General features: G+C 41.2%; 1 protein-coding gene across 8 annotated transcripts in view; it reads right to left on the reverse strand.

Annotated features, from left to right (window-relative positions):
• The window catches only part of atp11a (ATPase phospholipid transporting 11A), a 140,165-nt gene that overhangs the window by 49,798 nt on the left and 70,588 nt on the right, over positions 1-19,779 (reverse strand). For all 8 annotated transcript variants that reach the window (XM_043691213.1, XM_043691212.1, XM_043691220.1 and 5 more), the window contains exons 8-15: positions 18,738-18,788; positions 17,075-17,139; positions 15,154-15,235; positions 13,957-14,107; positions 11,378-11,575; positions 10,200-10,373; positions 8,095-8,255; positions 1,567-1,638 (exon numbers count right to left, since the gene is read on the reverse strand). In XM_043691213.1, coding sequence (XP_043547148.1) covers positions 1,567-1,638; positions 8,095-8,255; positions 10,200-10,373; positions 11,378-11,575; positions 13,957-14,107; positions 15,154-15,235; positions 17,075-17,139; positions 18,738-18,788 — 954 coding nt within the window. The remainder of the gene's footprint in view (positions 1-1,566; positions 1,639-8,094; positions 8,256-10,199; positions 10,374-11,377; positions 11,576-13,956; positions 14,108-15,153; positions 15,236-17,074; positions 17,140-18,737; positions 18,789-19,779) is intronic.

A 19,779-nucleotide genomic window follows, 5' to 3' on the forward strand; every position in this document is an offset into this window, starting at 1 on the left:
TGCTCAATTTTTCTAATCAAGCCTGCTTTTAAGTATACCTCAATGCTACAACTCTGTCAATAGTTTGAAGAGGTAGACACTATTGTCCTACCTCTTGTCCTATTGTTATGGGGAAATAGTCAAAATCATGAGGAGTTACTGGAAAAGTATAAATGAAGGATCATGAGATGATTGTTGATTCTCATGGAAAGTGAGTCACGCTGGTGTTCAAATTGGATAGCACAGCCCATGGCTGATTGTTGAGAATGGTCCTCCGACATTCCAGCCTGGTGGAATATGTAGCCTGCACCAACCTACTCAAGTTGAGACTTCTCAGTGAATCTTGTCTTGCTCAAAGAGGCTATATCAACAATGTATCTGCTCAGTGTTCTGACTATGAGAGCTGGTCTGTACTCTGGTCTTTTATTGTTGTCTGGAAGTACAAATAGTACCAATGTATTGGATGACAATATCAAAAGTTAATGAGGTTCTTCACTCTGCTCAACAGCACTCTGCTCTTGGAGAAAGACAAATCCTTAATAAACCAGCATCCTATACATGTGGCAGGTGTTTTATCAGTGGAGTATGAGCTGCATTTGATGAAGGACTGGGAGAGGTACTGCAGAAACTCCAGCCACAAACATATTTTCAATGTGCTAGTCTATTCATCAACCAAAACAGATGAGGCAAGCCTTGTGGCAATGGGGAAGTGATGATGGGAACAGGTGGTGGATGTGACTGCCAGTCATCACGCTGTGCTCAGGCAGCCTCAGGTCAGACTGGAGCAGATGTGCAGTTCAGATCCTCCTGAGACAATAGAGCAGATCTATCAGGTAAAACACTGCATCCCCCCCAATCCAGGAAGTAAAAGGAACATGAAACACAATCTGTTCTCCCTGCACCTGCCAGGTTACAGCTCCAGTTATATGGTCAAAATGTAAAGCGTAAGATCACTAATCATCGTATAAAGCATAGTTCATGGAATACTTTAAAAAAGCGTTCAAGAGCATAGCAGGTAAATGTCCCAATGCTAAGACAATACCTAATAAACAAGACAATCAAACTATTAAAGTTCATTCACATAATAATCAAAATTAATTATAAAATCCCAGGCTCTGATTAGCTGAAGAAGTAAACAGGATATCTTGTATCTCAAATGCTGCTATGCTTTGTAATGAAGGTCATGTATAACAGAATGTGGTAGACTGAAGACCTGATGCTAATGTGGAGAACAATTTCAGTCCCAATACAGCCAGCACATTTATAGGTTGACTGTCCAGACTGGGTACTTGAGTGGCATAAATTCCAGAGGGCTCAGTGAATGAGGGTTGTGGTATCTATGGAACTTTCAGGAACAGTTCCTGAATATTCAACTTCAAATATCAATTGAATTTTTAGGGTGATCGCTAAGAAGTCAGGTCCATGGACCGGCAGAATAAAGCAGAGTGAAAGTAAAAAAAGCTCAGTCTCAGAACTGATAGAAAAAACTGTCATACAGTTGATTTCACTGTCATTTCATGAAATGTGTGGATTACTAGTGAGGGCAGCATTTGCACCCTAGTTGCCTCTGAGCAAACATGTACTTGCCTTTCAATTTCAGCCTCTGGATTTTCAAGCTCCATAAAATTGTCTTTTACCTGCACGAATGTGAAGCCAAGCCTGTGAATAAGAAAAGACAAGTAAAACCACAAACTATTCAGCACAGGGAATAATTTGGCCATCTTGTACACAATGTTAATCCATCATGATCCGGTAATACACCAATTACTGTCCTGGACTCGCTAATTGCAAAGTCAGAATCAGATTTGAGATATCTAATAATCTGTGGAAACTCAGAGGTCAAGTGGCCCTAATATTGATGGATCATTACAAAAGGCCAACTGATTAACTGGAGTCCTTCAGAAGGAAAACTTGCTGCTTTTCTCCAGTCTGGTCTACATATGACTCAAAGTCAGCACTATATAGTTAACTCTTTATGCCTATTCTTGGTTATCCTGTAAGGAAATGTAATACCATTTCAGCTGCAACCTAAAATGTTTAAACAACCAAAACAAATCTTGTGTTTTGTAACACTACAGAGGACACTCTTTAGTTTCTGTTTTGGCATGGGGAAGTATCTCACAGTAATTAAAAAACATATATCTACATATCATTAAAATGGAATCTTGTGTGTTTGATAAAATGACAAACATGCAATAGCCAACAGTACAACTGTGCACAGAGGAAGAAGGCTGAGAAAGGACCTTTAGACATGTCAATACCTCTTTGGGTAACTAAGCTTGTGCAATCTGCTTCCCAAAGTAAGCTAATGTCATACAAACTCAGAAATACTGGAGAAATTCAGCAGGTCTGGCATCATCTGTGGAGACAGAAACAGAGCTAACATTTTGAGTCCAGTATGATTCTTCTTAAGAACTGAAAGGGGTTGGAAAATATTCTTTATACACTTGACAGAGGCAGAGGAGGGGCTAAGGGAACAGATGTTGTGACTACCTAGTGCTAAAGACAAAGGGGTTACTAATTGTGGTCAAAGAGAAAGAGAGATGTGAAATGGTTATAAATTAAGGTGTGGAATGGAGAAAATGGATCCTCTTTGTCAAAAGTAATGGAAACAAGTCACAAATGGTTGGGGGCAGCGGTGCAGAGAATGTAAGAAAAATGGAGAACAGACATAATGTGGTCAGGTTCTAAAGAAGAGTCACTGAACCCGAAACACTGACACTGCTTTCTCTCCACAGATGCTGCCAGAGCTGCTGTGTTTCTCCAGCTTTTTCCATTTTTGTTTAATAATGTGGTCTGGCTCTGAACTTATGAAATTCATTCTTAGTCCTAGAGGCTGTAAAGTGCATAAACAGAAAATGAGGTGTTGTTCCTCAAGTTTGTGTTGGGCCTTTTTGGAACAATGCAACAGACCCAAAGTGGAACTACCTGCATGAGAGTACTGTTGTTTGTTGAAATGGCAAGGAACTGGAAGGTTGGGGGTCACTCCTATGGACTGAGCTAATGTCAGACATGCTAACATCACTTAAAAAAAAACAAATAACTGCAGATGCTGGAAGTCAGAAACAATAACACAAATTGCTGGAAAAACTCAGCAAGTCTGAGAGCATCTGTTGAGTGAAAGCAAACTTAACATTTCAGGTCCAGCAACCCTTCTTCAGCGGATCCAGTGACCTGATATGTTAACTCCGTTTTCTTCCTACTGATGACACCAGACTTGCTGAGTTTTTCCAGCAATTTGTTTTTGTTTGATGCTAAGGAAAGCAGGCTTGCTTCAAGAGACTACATGACGTAGCAGCAAGGCAATTTTTCTAATTTTACTGCTTCCTCAAACATTTGCTGATTTTCTCACTCAGTAATGTCCAACTTAGTGCTGCCTTCAAAGAAGGAAAAAGCCCTCATACAATCAAAGCTACCAAACATAATGAGATATTATTCCTTGTTGGGTGTCAGATATACAGCCTCCCATTTTTACCCATCATTTCCAACATATTCAACTAACTTTAGGATTGTTAAATACCTTAATTTAATTCATAAGCTGTTGCAGCTATAAATCTGCAAATCTCATTTCAACTTCTTTTTAATCGGTACTTTGAACTGAAATAGAACCATAATTGTCCAGTTAAGAAAACGCATGAAGAAAAACAAAATCACTAAATTTAATCTGAAGATGTTACAAAACTTCCAAGAGTTTGGTGGGTGGACCACACAGATAAAGGAGGTGGTAGAGGGCATGGGATTACATCAAATATTTTGTGTTCAGCATTCCTGGCGATTCCTATAAACAGGGCTTGCCCGCATAATCATAAAACCTGCACTGCCTCCACTTGGTAAAGACAAGGCTGTAGTACAAAATCAATGACTCAGTTTCAACTTTCTCTGTAGCAAGTTGTGAAGTTCAATTCAATAAATCTGATAATTGATGCTGACATAACAGAACTATCACAAAACATGCAAAATCACTGCAACATTCAACATTAGCAAATGCAATGTCCTCCAAGGAAAAAAAATCTGAATCTAGCCAACCGGGTGGTCTGGTATTCACTTACACAAAGAGGAACTAATGAACTTATATTGGTATATCACCTGGGCATCAGTAATTTTGTCACAGGGTGATGATGCTAGCGCAGTTGCACAATGCAGACTACTGCAGACGTGTTACGAAGAAGGAGCTGCATGCCTAAATCACTCCTGCCAGTGTACATCTTCTGTACCTCCAAGATCCTCCCTACCCCCAACCCCCAGCCTTCCCCCAGGACACAGCAATGAAGCACTCTTTAGCCCCAAGTTGAACTGTAGGGGATCTCAGAGGAACCTTGGTCCCTGGGAATGCCATATAACAAGAGATGGTGAAAAATAGACCCACTGACATGGAAACATTCTCTGCCATCCATCAACCAGGCTCCAGGCTGAGATACAATAGTTGCTTATGGCTGTGGCTCAGGAGAGTCAAAAGCACTGGATTGAAGTCTTATAGACAGTTGGTAATTCCTTTGACAGTTATCATCTGGCCATGGGTGCAACTGTGTGGACTCCAAAGATTAGCTTCTGGACTCAGTCAAAAACTGACAGAGAGGTGCAAATTCTGGAAAAGCCTCAAATCCTCTCCAGGCTATGCAGCCAGAAAGCAAATGAAGAGGATATTCACTGCTGTGTAGCAGCATTTAACTCTCCACTCTGCAGGCACCCTGCTTCTATTCTTGATGAAGGGCTTTTTCTTCTGCTCCTCGGATGCTGCCTGACCTGCTGTGCTTTTCCAGCACCACTCTAATCTAGACTGTGTAGCAGCAAAGCCTAGACAACATCCATTTACCAAGACTGAATTATTTACAAATTCCCATTTCCAATATCTATGTCACATCGTTGACTTCACACGGAAAATAAAGTCATTGAGAAATGTTGAACTTTTCACAGAAAATGTGTCGAGAAAACTAATGTTTACCAAAAGATTTTGCTACTTTGGGCATATGCAGACAATGGATGCATTTCGACAGGGGGAGGTGCCCTTGTCCAGATAGGAGGAGGATGCCCACAACACTGATTCATGAATGCAGTCAAGAGAGACATGACAGCCCTCAATGTCAATTATGACAAGTGGGACACTTTAGACAAAGATTAATGCAAATCATGGGTTGAAGATCACTAGTGCATGGTTTCAGAATCTCCAAAGCAGACACAGGGCAGTACGGTGGTTCAGTGGTTAGCACTGCTGCCTCACAGCACCAGGGACCCAGGTTCAATTCCAGCCTTGGATGGCTGTCTGTGTGGAGTTTGCACATCTCTGTGTCTGTGTGGGTTTCCTCTGGGTGCTCTGGTTTCCTTCCACAGTCCAAAGATGTGCAGGTCAGGTGAATTGACCATTCAAAATTGCCCATAGTGTTAGATGCATTAGTCAGAGGGAAATGGGTCTAGGTGGGTTACTCTTCGGAGGGTCGGTGTGGACTTGTTGGGCCAAAGGGCCTGTTTCCACACTGCAGGGAATCTAATCTAATCTAATCAGTCCTGCTAACATGGCAGTAGTAATGCTCCTTCACCACAGCAAGTGACAACCTAATATGAGGCATTTTTTGCAGACTTTGTGTTTTCAGCCATTAAAAGTGCAAATGACTTTATCTGATCTCAAGAAAGTTCTAAAATTGTGTCTTACACGGAAGGATGTCAACCAACCACATGACTTACACATTTCAGAAGTACAAAGGGCTTCACGGTTCTTGTAATTTTCCTTGAAGTTTAGATTATGTTGTTTTACAAGGAAATAAAACACATAGCATGATTCCACAAACCAGAATAAAAATATCACACCTTTAAAATGAATCTGAAATTGGTCCCTTTGACTAAACACCTTTTGGAAATGTGCAGAATTTGGAGAAGTAGCTTGATTATTCTAGTTTGAAAGTTAGTTTAAGTGTACACTGATAAAGATCATTCTTAAGAACACAGTTCTTGCATATGTAACAAACAACGAGTCTTGTAACTCGTGACTGCTGAGAAATCACTCAGTCTGTCCTCGGTAGAGAGCTCAAAGAGAAAATGGCCCAGTTAATAAATCCTAAAGTTCATTAACTTAGTGCAGACTCACTCACAGCTAGAATAAGGTTTTCGCAGGTGGAATGTGATGTTGAAAAATGTGAAGTTAACATTTTGCCAGGAAAAAAAAAGAACAGCAGAGGTTGCCTTAAATGGTGATAGGTTGTGAAGCATTGATGTCTGAAGGCACCTGGATGTCCTTGTGCATGAATCACTGAAAGCTGATGTGTACAAGCAGCAGGAATACCTTTATTGCCAGTGGATTTCAGTACAGAAATAAAGATGCCTTGCTGCAAATATATAGTGCATGTTGTTGCTGCACCTGGAGTATTATGCAGAGCTTTGGTCTTGTAATTTAAAGAACAACATACTTGCCAGGAAGTGAGTGCAACGAGGGCATTCTGGAACTTGGAGGAATAATGGGGAAGTCATTTAGGACTGAGGAGAAAAGGAAACATCTTCACTCAGGCTGTGATGAATCTTTGGAAGTCTCTATACCAGACTGGAGGCTCGATCGTCAAGTGTGCTGAAGACAGAGATTAATAGACTTCTACTAAAGACATCAATAGTATGGGATTATTTTCTTAGTGAGGGACTGAGAGTGCCATTGGATGAGGTAGTATTTGTTGCCATTCCTAGTTGCTCTTGAGGTGGTTGTAGTAAACTGTCTTTTTGAACTGCTACGGTCCACATACTGCAGATGGATCCATAATGCTGTTGGGGCAGGCATTCCAGGACCTTGACCAAGCACCAATGAAGAAACACTAATACATTTCTAAGTCATGAAGGGTGAGTGGCATAGAGGGGAACTTGCAGGAGGTGGTGGTGGTATTCCCAGGAGTCTATTGCCCTTGTCCTTCAAGATGGTAGTCTTTGTGGCTTGGGAAGGTGCTGTCTAAGCAGCCTTATGAATTTCTGCAGTGCTCTGAGGCAGAAGATCAGCCATAATCTAGCTGAAAGGCGGAGTAAGATCAAGGGGCCAAATACCTACTCCTGCTCTGATTTCCCGTGTCCCTTCAGGATTTAGATTTCTCTGGATGCTAAACATCTCATTATTGGTACAGTTTTGTGTAAACATTCAATATTTAATGAGAAGTTGCCAATGGGGCAAATATTTCTTAAATCTAGCTATGACTGAAGGGATGAGAGTGAACATAATAGGTGGATTCTGGACGTACTAGCAACAAACACAAAAGATAACAATAGTTTTTGCTATTTTTCTTGATAAATACTCACAGGTGAAGTTATGTTCTATGTAATTGCAATAAGGGATCTGCTGAATAATGTATCACTATCCAGAGCTGAAAATAGACTACAATGTCTTAGAGTCATAGAGATGTACAGCATCTCTATGGTCCAACCTGTCTATGCCGACCAGATATTCCAACCCAATCTAGTCCCACCTGCCACCACCCGGCCCATATCCCTCCAAACCCTTCCTATTCATATACCCATCCAGATGCCTTTTAAATGTTGCAATTGTACCAACCTCCACCACTTCCTCTGGCAGCTCATTCCATACACTTATCACCCTCTGCGTGAAAAAGTTGCCCTTTAGGTCTCTTTTATATCTTTTCCCTCTCCCCTTAAACCTATGCCCTCTAGTTCTGGACTCCCCGACCCCAGAGAAAACACTTTGCCTATTTAACCTATCCATGGCCCTCATAATTTTGTAACCTCTATAAGGTCACCCCTCAGCCTCCGATGCTCCAGGGAAGACAGCCCCAGCCTGTTCAGCCTCTCCCTGTAACTCAAATCCTCCAACCCTGGCAACATCCTTGTAAATCTTTTCTGAACCCTTTCAAGTTTCACAACATCCTTCCGACAGGAAGGAGACCAGAATTGCATGAAATATTCCAACAGTGGCCTAACCAATGTCCTTTACAGCTGCAACATGACCTCCCAATTCCTGTACTCAATACTCTGGCCAATAAAGGAAACACCTTCTTCACTATCCTATCTACCTGCCACTCCACTTTCAAGGAGCTATGAACCTGCACTCCAAGGTCTCTTTGTTCAGCACATCTACAAAATAGTTTACTCCATTGTTCTCAAATCAGTCATAACCATTTAAAATTGTTTTAGTACCTCTTTACGCCCTCTACCAGGGCAATCTCATCTGGCGAAGAGGAAATGTAAACTGAGGATCTCCCATCCTGGTGTTGCTTCTGATAATCAGTCTCATCTTCTCTTTTAACTTGGACTGTGTGACAAAGACACAATGCGCGGAAAAACAGCTCCTTTCTTTCCTAAAAGCAACACAACAAAGTGAATGATAGACCAGAAAACGGGAGGACATAGCTCTTTGGCATTTGCATTTGGCATCTCCTACCCTATTTTTTTTTTACATGGCTAAGCATAAAGGCTTTCTTGCTTGCTGCATTACTAATCTGAAAGATTTTTACCACAGATCTAATCTACAGGAAATGTGGCCTCACATACTTGCATTGGCACAAAAATTAATTCAAATTAAAACCTCAGCTTATATTATTCATTGTGGCATAATTAAAACAACAGAAAGCAGTAATGGTTGGTTTTGTGACACTCTCTGCTAAACCTTCCACTTATTCCCTCTCAACAAGCATCCCCACACACACCCAGGCACAAAGCCAGCAAGTCACAGCCTGGCACTACACTGCCGTTTCTCTAAGCTGGGGCAGCACAGTGGCTCAGTGGTTAGCACTGCTGCCTCACAGCACCAGGGACAAGAGTTCGATTCCCGCCACGAGCGACTGTCTGCGTGGAGTTTGCACATTCTCCCCATGTCTGTGTGGGTTTCCTCCGGGTGCTCCAGTTTCCTCCCACAGTCCAAAGATGTGCAGGTTAGGTGAACTGGCCATGCCAAATTGCCCATAGTGATAGAATGTGTTAGTTGAGGTAAATATAGGCTGGGGGAATGGGTCTGGGTGGGTTACTCTTCAGACTGTTGGTGTGGACTAGTTGGGCCAAAGAGCATGTTTCCACACTGTAGGGAATCTAATCTAATCTAGTCACATGACTTTTTGGCACCAGTCTGCCAATTATGACCCATCACCAGTACTCTGTGGACCAGTCTACCAACCACACTTGGTCACCAATCTTCTCGGGTAGTGTTTCATTGGAGATCTTAAACTTCTAGTAGAAAACCTTTCTGGATATGACAAAGGTGTCCCTGATTGAGTTTTGAGCCACCTCACCCTGTAGTTCTGTCAGGCTCTTGAACACAGAATTTACAGCACGTAAGGAGGCCAATGCACCTGTACCAGTTTTTTGACAGAGCTATCTACTTGTCCTACTCTCTCGTCTTTCCATAATAACCCTAACAGTCTCTCTTTTTCAAATATTTATCCAATTCCCTTTTGTAAGTTACTTTTTAATTTGCTTCCTTTTCGGGACACTTCCAGATCACAAGTTTTTACTGACAAGGAATTCTTCATTTAACCTCTTTGCCCTACATTTCAGCTTGGGCCATACTACTGAGATGTTTAAAGTTTCATTGTTGACAGTTTATTTGGTTTAGTTTGACAGCTGGCTAGCAGAGTGCAAAGTGCCCTGGAGACTTGGAGTGCTATTCTTTAATGACAATTGAAAATTAGAGCAGCAAACACTATTGCTAAAAGGATCAATTGATTTCTGACTTGTGTGTCATAAACATGCATGCTGACTGGGTCATAATCTGATTAAGTAAGATCCTGTTTGAATAGGTTTTGTTGGTTCATACTGATTATATCATAGTTTCTCTTCTGTCCCTGGTCTGCTACTGATAAAGCTGACACTACTTCCACTATTTCAGCTCATTTGTCAAAGAAAACAGACATCTAACATGTTGGTGCTTTCTTTCAGCTGCACAGTTAAATGGGTGTACTTAATGTTCAATTTCCTCATGTTTGTTTCAATTAAGTCTTTGTGACTGAGCTGTCATGTATTAAATCACTACGGTTCAGTACATTAAAGGTGACTGATAGTAATCCATGATTTCCTTGTGAGCAAAAATCTAAGTGTGAAGGGAAGTACCGTTAATGTAGTGTTCAGTTCATGACCCTAAGTGATAGAGCAGCTCAAAGGATCATATGAACTGCTCCAAGGTCTCTTAATTCCTGTACAAAAAAAAATCTCTTATCCAAATTTACTGCAGCAAATCAATACCCTTCTAAACAATCTGAAGTCAATAGCTCAACACTTTCCTCTAATTTGATTCCAAATCATAGCCTTGCCTGATCAGCTATTCCAACAGGGGCATCAATGAAATCGATTGCTGCATTGCTGTAAAAGCTCTGGCCGTTAGATATGGAGTGCTGAACATGGACATGACCATCGATGCAGCACTCAATAAACTCCATGTTATTCTCAGTCAGGGTCCCTGTTTTGTCTGTAAAAACATATTCAACCTATAACAGAAACAAAAACATGGTTAGCAAGAAAAAATCATCAAGATCATAACGAGCAAACAACTCAGCACGAGAAGTATAACAAGTACTTGGATACCAAGTGACCAAGTTACTGCATTACAGACATCGACTGGGTGAGCTGACAGCATGCAAAAGGGTGATTGGATTGCATCAGCACTGACAGGTTGAATAGATCACGTGAACACAGAACAGGTGGAGGGGATTGGGATGACACTTAAGCTCAATAGATCACAGTGTCACTGCACCTCAGGAACCCAAAAACACTCAAACTGGGCTGGACTGACCATTGGATTGCCATGCTGCTGTCTTCAGATTAACATATTCAAAACACACTCTGTAGTCCATAACCGGACCACAAAACAGGTTTTTAAAGATTTCTCCATGTGAAACAGGGTTAATCCAATAGTCACAACATTACCAGCCCTTGCTGCACTCACACCCACACACATTCACACTGCCCTCATCCTTATTGCTCACATGCTACTGAACATTCACTGAACCTCACACGCCTCAATCACTAAACTCCGCTCTATCCTACATCCTGACACTGCCTCCCAACCACATCACTTTGCTCAGAGCGCAATCCCTTGCTCTGTCGCACTCACCGATCCCTTCACTCACTCCACCCACTCCAGTGTTTCACCTTATCATCCCTTCTCATCCTCCAACAAACTCCTCTTCCTCAGTCCCACATCCTCACTTACCTCAACAATGCCCCACCAGCACCCAATTCTTCAACTCCTATTCATCCCTCTGCCTCAGCTGAACTCCCTGTTCAATCCAGTCTCTTGTCTACCTTCACATCACCTTCCACTCTTAGCCTCTGCCTTGCCTCATTGCTCTGCACTGCCTACCACCCCACTCCAGCCATCCCGACTCCCACAGTCCCTCATTCTGGCCTTCCCTTATCCTCAAGATTCCAGATTATTGCCTGTTTTGAGCAAAACTGGAATCTCTACTCCGAGGTGGTGGAGTCAACCAACCTGCCCCAACTCTTCATTCAGATCCGACGTGTTGATGATTGGCCCTTCACAGATTTCATCGTCAAACATCTCCTCATCCCAAGAAATGAAATAAGAACCAAGAAACTTCTGCATTTCCACAGTGACATACATGGAGACGGGGATGATATAATTGAAAAGGACCATAAAGGCCAAAAAATCCGTGAATGATGACAGGAACTAGAAAAAAGCAGAAAGAAAAGTTAAAAGCATGAAATTGCTCACGTCAATTTATTTAATAAAACATATATAGCTCTAAACATCTGTTCATAAGATGTAGAATAATGCATTATTGCATAAATGGACAGGTTTGGGTCAGTTGGAAGTTGCGCGTGAATAATTTTTGATCAGATTGGCAGTCTCCCATCACCTAACCAGCTGCTGAAGCCCCCATAACAAATCTACCAGTAACTACTGCGCACCAAAGGGTCTCTCGCACTGCCAGGATTTAACCAGTGCTGGAAGCTGTCTATGCAAAGTGCTCTGTCTGGATGAAGGGAGGTGGGTGTGGCTGACAAGGTGTGGTGTCTCTTCTCAATGGGTTCACTGGACCCAGAGGTACTCCCCTCCTCCCTGGACTCTGAAAGGCTACAGGCCCTGACAACATCCTACTAATAGTACTTTTTAGCAACAGATCATGTCCTCCACAATAAGCTGCTCCCCTAGCCAAATCTTTCCATTTCAGCTACAACACTGCCATCTACCTGCCAATGTGGAAAATTGCTCAGACATATCCTTTGTACAAGGAGGAGGACAAATCTGAATTTTATATTGTAGGACATCAAGGTACCCTCACAATACTAGTCAATGGGAATCTGTGGAAAAGGCTCCACTGGTTGTAAACATACCAAGCACAAAGGAAGATAGTTATTGGAGGTCAATTACATCAATCCCAGGACATCTCTGCAGAGTTCCTCAGGCTAGTAACCTAGAGCCAAACATTTTCAGCTGCTTCAAATGGTCAGAACTGGGGACGTTCACTGATGATTACACAACATTTGCACCCTTCAGAGACTGGAAGGAGCCCATACGCAGCAAAACCTGGACAACATTCAGGCTTGGGCTGATAAGAGGCTAATTATATTTGGGCCATGCCAGTACCAGGCATTCACCATCTTTAATAAGATAGAATCCAATTATGTCCCTATGAAATTTAACGGCATAACTGAATCCCATTAATATTTCTAGAGGCTACCATTGACTAGAAACAGAACTCGAACAGCCATAAAGATACTGTGATGACAATAGCAAGTCAGTGGCTAGGAATTTGGAGGTGAATAACTCACCTCCTGACTCCTCAAAGCCTGTCCACAAGGTTCAAGTCAAAAGTGTGATGGACTACTCACTACTGGCCTTGATGAGTGCAGCTCCAACAACAGTTACGAAGCTTGACATCATCCAGGACAAAACAGCCCAGTTAATTGGCATCACGTCCACCATTTTCAAACTTTACCCTCTGACCACCTTCTTCAGAAAAAAAAATTGCTTCACGAGAGGTGGAAGTCACTGGCTGAGTCACCACTGATGATCCATCCTAAATTCCCTTTGAACTGAGTGGTTTGCTATTCCATTTCGAAGGGCAGTTAAAAGTCAATCACATTGTAGTGAGTCTGGAGTCACCTCTAGGCCAGACCAGTTAAGGATGATAGATATAAAGGACACTACTGATATACAAATTAGTTTTACCAACAATCATCAGTGATCACTTGGTCACCATTACACTAGCTTTGAGGAGAAAGTGAGGGCTGCAGATGCTGGAGATCAGAGCTGAAAATGTGTTGCTGGAAAAGCGCAGCAGGTCAGGCAGCATCCAAGGAATAGGAGAATCGACGTTTCAGGCATAAGCCCTTCTTCAGGAAGCTGTGAGCTCCAGATTTTTTTTGATTGAATTCAAACCCACAACCTCAGAACATTAGCCCGGGATTCTGGGTTAGTAACCCAATGATATTATTACAACAGCACCACCTTCATCTATGTGCACAGTGGCAGCAATACAGACCATCTACAAGATGCGCTGCAGTAACTCACTAAGTTTTCTCCCATTGTTTCTCCCCACTGTTCCTTCACTACCATTGTGTCAAAAACCTGTAACCCTCATCCTAACAAGATGCCAGTATTTCAAGAAAACAGTTCAACACCAGCTTCTCAAGGGCAAAAAAGGATGACCAATAAAATCTGGCCTAGTCAGCAATATTCACATCCCATGAAAGAAAGAGCGTGAGCCAAACTTCCCTCGCCAAGTGTCAGTTTGGCATTCACTGAGAGTTTGCCACCTTATACCAGAGCGTGGAGAGTGCCCAAATTACTGTCAACCAACTGGCCATAAAATAGCTGAAACGTAGTCGTACTCTGTCTGGTCAGGTATCTCCCATTAGCTCATTGGGCAGGGATCAGAATATCCCATAAAATTCTGAAAGGAGTGAAGTGTGGCTGGGATAGCAGTGAGGCTTAAGGGTTTGAAAGGACAACATTAAAGTCCAAAATACTGGAAGTACTCAGGCTGTCCCTAAATTCCAGAAGGATTTATAAAAGGCCGATAGCATCATGATGCTCTCACTTACCTTGTTTCTTTGCCTTTCTGCTTGCGTTTTCATGTTAAACCAAGGTTCGTCTCGAACAGAATCACTTTGCCACATGAATTTCAGGATTGTAGTTATCAAAGCTTTACTAATCAATATGCACAAGTAAACGATCAGGAACATATTCATTGATCTGTTGAAGAAAAAGTCCAAATTACACAATAAAATTTAACAGGCAACTTTAGAGACATAAAATGCAGGGCTTGTCTGATACAAGTAGCGTACCCCTTAATATGTTTCTATGTCATCTGCTGGGGTGACACTAAAAGCTTGCAATGTCATTGCATTGCTTTCAGGCCCTCAACAGTTATAGGTTAAATTTAGGATAATAATAGGATAATAGGGTCTCTCAGGCCAAGGTTTCCAATCACATCATTCAATCTACATACTGATCAATAACCCCTACTCCATGTACCTCAGGCTACATGGCAATACCTCATTATATTTCCCAATCTATTTAACAATCTCAGTCCACTTGCACCAAGCTTCCTTTTTTTTTGTGAAGCATGTCTATTAGTCTCTTAAATAGAAAAATACTAAACAATTTAATGGTCTAAGGATTGTGAAGCTGGAAAGAGGCTACTGTGATAGAATGGAGCCAGACCATGGAGTTAACTGAATTTGAAAGTTGTGGGATTGTTGGATAGGCAATCCACATAGGTCAGTGAGCACAAGGTGATGGGCAAAAAGGAATTCATGCTGTTATTGAGCAGAGTTTTGGATGTGTTGAAGTTTAAGAAAGGTGGGAGGCCAGGCAGCCCATGAGAATAGGGCAGTCCGGAGATAATTAGGCATGTAAAAAGATTTCAGCACAAACAAGCGAAGACAAAATCGGAGGAGCAGGAACCATGGAAGTTGAAATTGGCTGTCTTAGTGATGGAGAGGCTTCTGAGGAGGGAAGCTCAGTTCTGTATTAAATTGGATGCCAAGGTTGTGAACATTTTGGTTCAGCTTGGAGTCAATGGCTCAGGAACTGAGTTTCTACTGATGATTCAAGACAACAGAACTAAACTATATGAGCCAAAATGTTTTCTCCAAAAATTAAAGGTGCAAGTGAAATACTAAAAGGAATAACTGCCCTTATAGCACCACAGGCAAACTTGATTTGGCATAATCTTATTATGTTACTTTTAGTTTCAATGTCATAGATTGTGAGCAACAAAGTCAACAAAACCTCACTTTTCTACAGCTGAACGTTTCTGTGATTTGGATTGATAATTTAATGCCATCTTAGTTTCCATGCCAGTATATATCGCCACACCTGAAATATGAACACAAGAGTACAGCAATAGTTTCAAGAGGTCTCACACAAATTCAAATACAAAATCACTTTGAGCTGGTAATTAATTCTGACAATTACTGCACCAGATTGTAAACATAAGAACAGAAAAAATAGGAACAAGAAAGAGTAGGTCATTAGGCATCTTGACCCTGCCCCACCAGCCAATAAGTTATGGCTGGTCTGTTTGTGACCTTAACTCAATTTTTTTTGACTGAACCCCATTACATTCAATTTTCTCGTAAATCAAAAAAACCCCTAACTAAGCCTCTGCTGCCCTGTGAGAGAAGACATTCCTCCTCAGCCTCATCATAAAAGGGAGACCTGTTATTTTTAGACTGTTCCCCATGGTTTTAATTTTTTTCAAGATAGGAAGCATCCTCAGTGTCCACCCATGAAGATCTTGTGTGTTCCAATTAGATCAGCTCTCAATCTTCTTACTCCAATGAGTCTAGGCCCAACTTGCTCAATCTTTCCTCAAAAGCCAATCGCCTCAACCCAGGAATCAGCATAGTGAATCTTCTAGGTACTCTCTCCAATGCAAGTCTATCCCTCCCTTAGTAAGGAGTCCAAATCTTTATGCAATATTCTAGGAGTGATCTCACCATGATCTGTACAGCTGCAGTAGGATGTCCTTACTTTTATACTCCAAATCCCTTGTAATAAAGGCCAACATTCCATTTACCTTCCAAATCACCTACTATACTAGCATGCTAACTTTTTGCGATTCACGTACAAGAACACTTGCATCTCTCTATACAGCATTATTATGCATCCATTCAAATAATATTTTGTATTTCTATTCTTTCTCCTAAAGTAGACAAAAGGTTACATTTTCCCACATTACATTCCAATTACTAGATTTGTTTTTTCTAGTTACTTTAACTTTTTATAGCCTTTTGCTGACTCTTTGAGCCCCCTCGCAGCTGCAACTCAACTGTCGATGTATGGTCAGCAAATTTGGCTACAGTACACTCAGTCTCTTCATCTAAGTCATGAGTGTCAATAGTAAATTTGAGACCCCAGCACTGATCCTTACATCACTCCATTAGTTGGAGTTTCCCAACCTGAGATTGACCCATTTACTCCAACTGTCTTTTCCCTGTTCAGTTAGCCAACCCTAATTCCATGCCAATATATCATCCACAACACCATGAGCTTATACTTTGCTTAGTAACTTTTTATGTGTAACCTAACGGAATGTTATTTGGAAAACGAAATATACGTATCTGCTCATTCTGTTTTCTCCACCCTGTTTGTTACATCATCAGAAAACAAATTTCTTAAAATGATTTATCTTACCTAAAAACATGGTGACCCTGCGAGATTGTATTAAAGTTTTCCAAACATCCTGCCATTACCGACTTCATAACAAACTCCAGCGTGTTTCCAACGACTGATGCTAGATTAACTGGGCTACAGTTTCCTGATTTCTGTCTCCTTCCTTTCTTGAATAAAAGTGTTATATTTGCAGCTTTCCACTGTTAGAAATCATTTCACCAACCTATACTTTTGTTCATGAAGTTCAAAACTATAATATCATTTAAGTTTCATCAATGGAAAATTTACAATAATCTTACACATAAATTTTGACATCATTCCAACTAAGAATATGTGAACCTTAGTATAAATGTGTTTATCAGTGCAAAAATTCCCAGCTGTGTGATGAACCATCAAGATTTTCACCAAGGTCTTCAGATTTTTCATGTTTTTTTGTTAAGTCGTATCACTGCACAAATTAACGAGGTCTGACTTTTTCCATTGCAAACAAACAAGCACACAAGCTAACTGATGTAATGAGGTTTCAAACATAGTTGTTACCATAAATACTTTGGGTATTTTTTAATGTTGCTCCCCGCAGTAGCACATTCTCTGATCCCAATGGCCTGTAATAAAATGAAAAATCATTGAGAAAATAAAGCAGTCAATAACTCCAGTTTTTATGAGGAATATTGGCAGATTCTTAAGCCCTCAAGCCAGACAAGATCTCCAGTCAGTCTGCACTTCACCTAAAGGGGTTCTGTAGAACAGTACAGATGAGCTAAACTGGTCAGACATAGGACAGTCCTTTTACAGAAGGACATTCAACAGGACTACAGGAAATTACATCTTTCATGTTAAAATACTTTAGTGGGCAAAGGGTAAGGGTAGAGCAATGAGACATAGAAAAAACAGGGGTATAAAAGGCAGCAGATACATCAGTATAAAGGTAGGTGGATCATCATGATGTAGTGAGGAGTAAACAGAACAACTATTACAAGGATATATTAGGGACATGATAACAGATCACTTAGAAACGTTAACATGGATTTATGAAAGCAAATCATATTTGATAAACCACTTAAGAATTTTTTGAGGATGAAATGAACAATATGTATAAAGGCAAGCAGTTAAGGTAGCGTTTTTAAATTTGCAAAAAGCATTCAATAATGCCATACAATGAGTTATCACGCAAAGTATGCTCATGATATTGAGGCACTTTATGGGCACAGACCAATATGTTTAACAAAATAGAAGGTATGGATGAATAGGGCATTTTCAGGGTGGCAGGCAGTAACTAATAAAATATTGCAAGGATCAGAATCTGAGCCTAAGCTATTTACCATCTGGAACAAATGACTATGATGAGGAGATTGAGTCTAGTATGTCCAGTTTGCTGACAGCACAAATTTAAATGGGAAAGTAAACTGCAAAATGGATCCAAGGAGGCTGTGAAAGGTGTGTGACAAGTTATGAGAATGAGTAAGAATGCGGCAGATAGAATATAACAACACAAATTCTGGGTTGACAGACTAGGAAATTTGGTGGCTGAGGGATTATTGATCTCTTTTTAAAAACTAGTTATATTCCGCATTCGGCACTAAACTTTAATGTTAACTTGTGTTTTGTTTTCCTCCGGTTTTAGTCAGTGGTAAACAAGCTGAGGGTTAGTGACAGTTTTACAACTAGTTTGGCTAGTTAGAGCTGATTCCCAGGTCAGCATTGTCTTGTTCATGTCTCTAAAAGTTCGGTCACTACAAATGCGCATGGTTTTGCTTATGCACAAAGTTTAGCTGGAAGGAATAATCACTTAACTCCAGGGAATGCAGTGCAGTGAGGGAAGAGTTGCTGTTCTGGTCTCTAACAGAACACTAAGTGTTCTGAGAGAAGCAGGAGGAGACAACAAGATGTCCAGAGGCATATATTGGGTAAGCTGGTAGGTGATGGGTGGGCAGGTTTTATGGTTTATTTTTCTCTAAATTAGGGAAGAGATTTAAATAGAACCCATCTCATGTCAGGTGAGAGAAAGGGGAGAGATCCGCAGATAGTCCATCTCATGGGTACTGTTCCTGTTTTTGATTTGAAGGAGTTTCTGATCTTTATATGCCATTTCGCAACAGAATTGTTGACATTTTTACTACACAGGAATATTAATAAATAACAAAAATAAATCTAAAAATAGACACTAAATGATGACAGATAAGATTAACTGAATTACACTTACCTTGCAATAGGTTCCTCTGTCTCATGGTAAATATTGATCCGGCCAACAAAACTGTAGATTAAAAAAAAATTCCAAGCATTGCCATTAACTGAATGGTTTGTGCACGTTGAAAAAACGAGTCCCAATTCTGAGAGATTTCTAAACTGTTGGGAAAGTGCAGGCATTTCAGCAATTCCCCTTGTTGCAGCTCTGCTTTGCTACAGTGAGTGGTGATGGGATAAGACCATAAGACATAGGAATGGAAGTAAGGCCATTCGGCCCATTGAGTCCACTCCGCCATTTAATCATGGCTAATGGGCATTTCAACTTCACTTACCCGCAATCTCCCCGTAGCCCTTAATTCCTTGTGACATCAAGAATTTATCAATCTCTGCCTTGAAGACATTTAGAATCCTGGCCTCCACTGCACTCCGCGGCAATGAATTCCACAGGCCCACCACTCTCTGGCTGAAGAAATGTCTCCGCATTTCTGTTCTGAATTGACCGCCTCTAATTCTAAGGCTGTGCCCATGGGTCCTAGTCTCCTCACCTAACGGAAACAATTTCCTAGCGTCCACCCTTTCCAAGCCAAATATTATCTTGTACTAGCACTCCCAGATCGCTTTGTACTTCGGCTTTATGAATTTTCTCACCGTTTAGAAAGTAGTCCATGCTTGTATTCTTTTTTCCAAAGTGCAAGACCTCGCATTTGCTCACATTGAATTTCATCAGCCATTTCCTGGACTACTCTCCCAAACTGTCTAGATACTTCTGCAGCCTCCCCACTTTGTCAGTACTACCTGCCTGTCCACCTAACTTCGTATCATCGGCAAACTTCGCTAGCCCCTTCGAATGCCCCCAGCCCCTTCATCCAGATCATTAATATATAACGTGAACAGCTGCGGCCCCAACACTGAACCCTGTTGGATACCGCTTGTCACCGGCTGCCATCCCGAAAAGAACCTTTTATCCCAACTCTCTGCCTTCTGTCAGACAGCCAATCCTCAATCCATGCCAGTAGCTCACCTCGAACACCATGGGCCCTCACCTTACTCAGCAGCCT

This window comes from Chiloscyllium plagiosum, chromosome 6 (assembly GCF_004010195.1).
Source record: "Chiloscyllium plagiosum isolate BGI_BamShark_2017 chromosome 6, ASM401019v2, whole genome shotgun sequence".
Taxonomy (NCBI): domain Eukaryota; kingdom Metazoa; phylum Chordata; class Chondrichthyes; order Orectolobiformes; family Hemiscylliidae; genus Chiloscyllium; species Chiloscyllium plagiosum.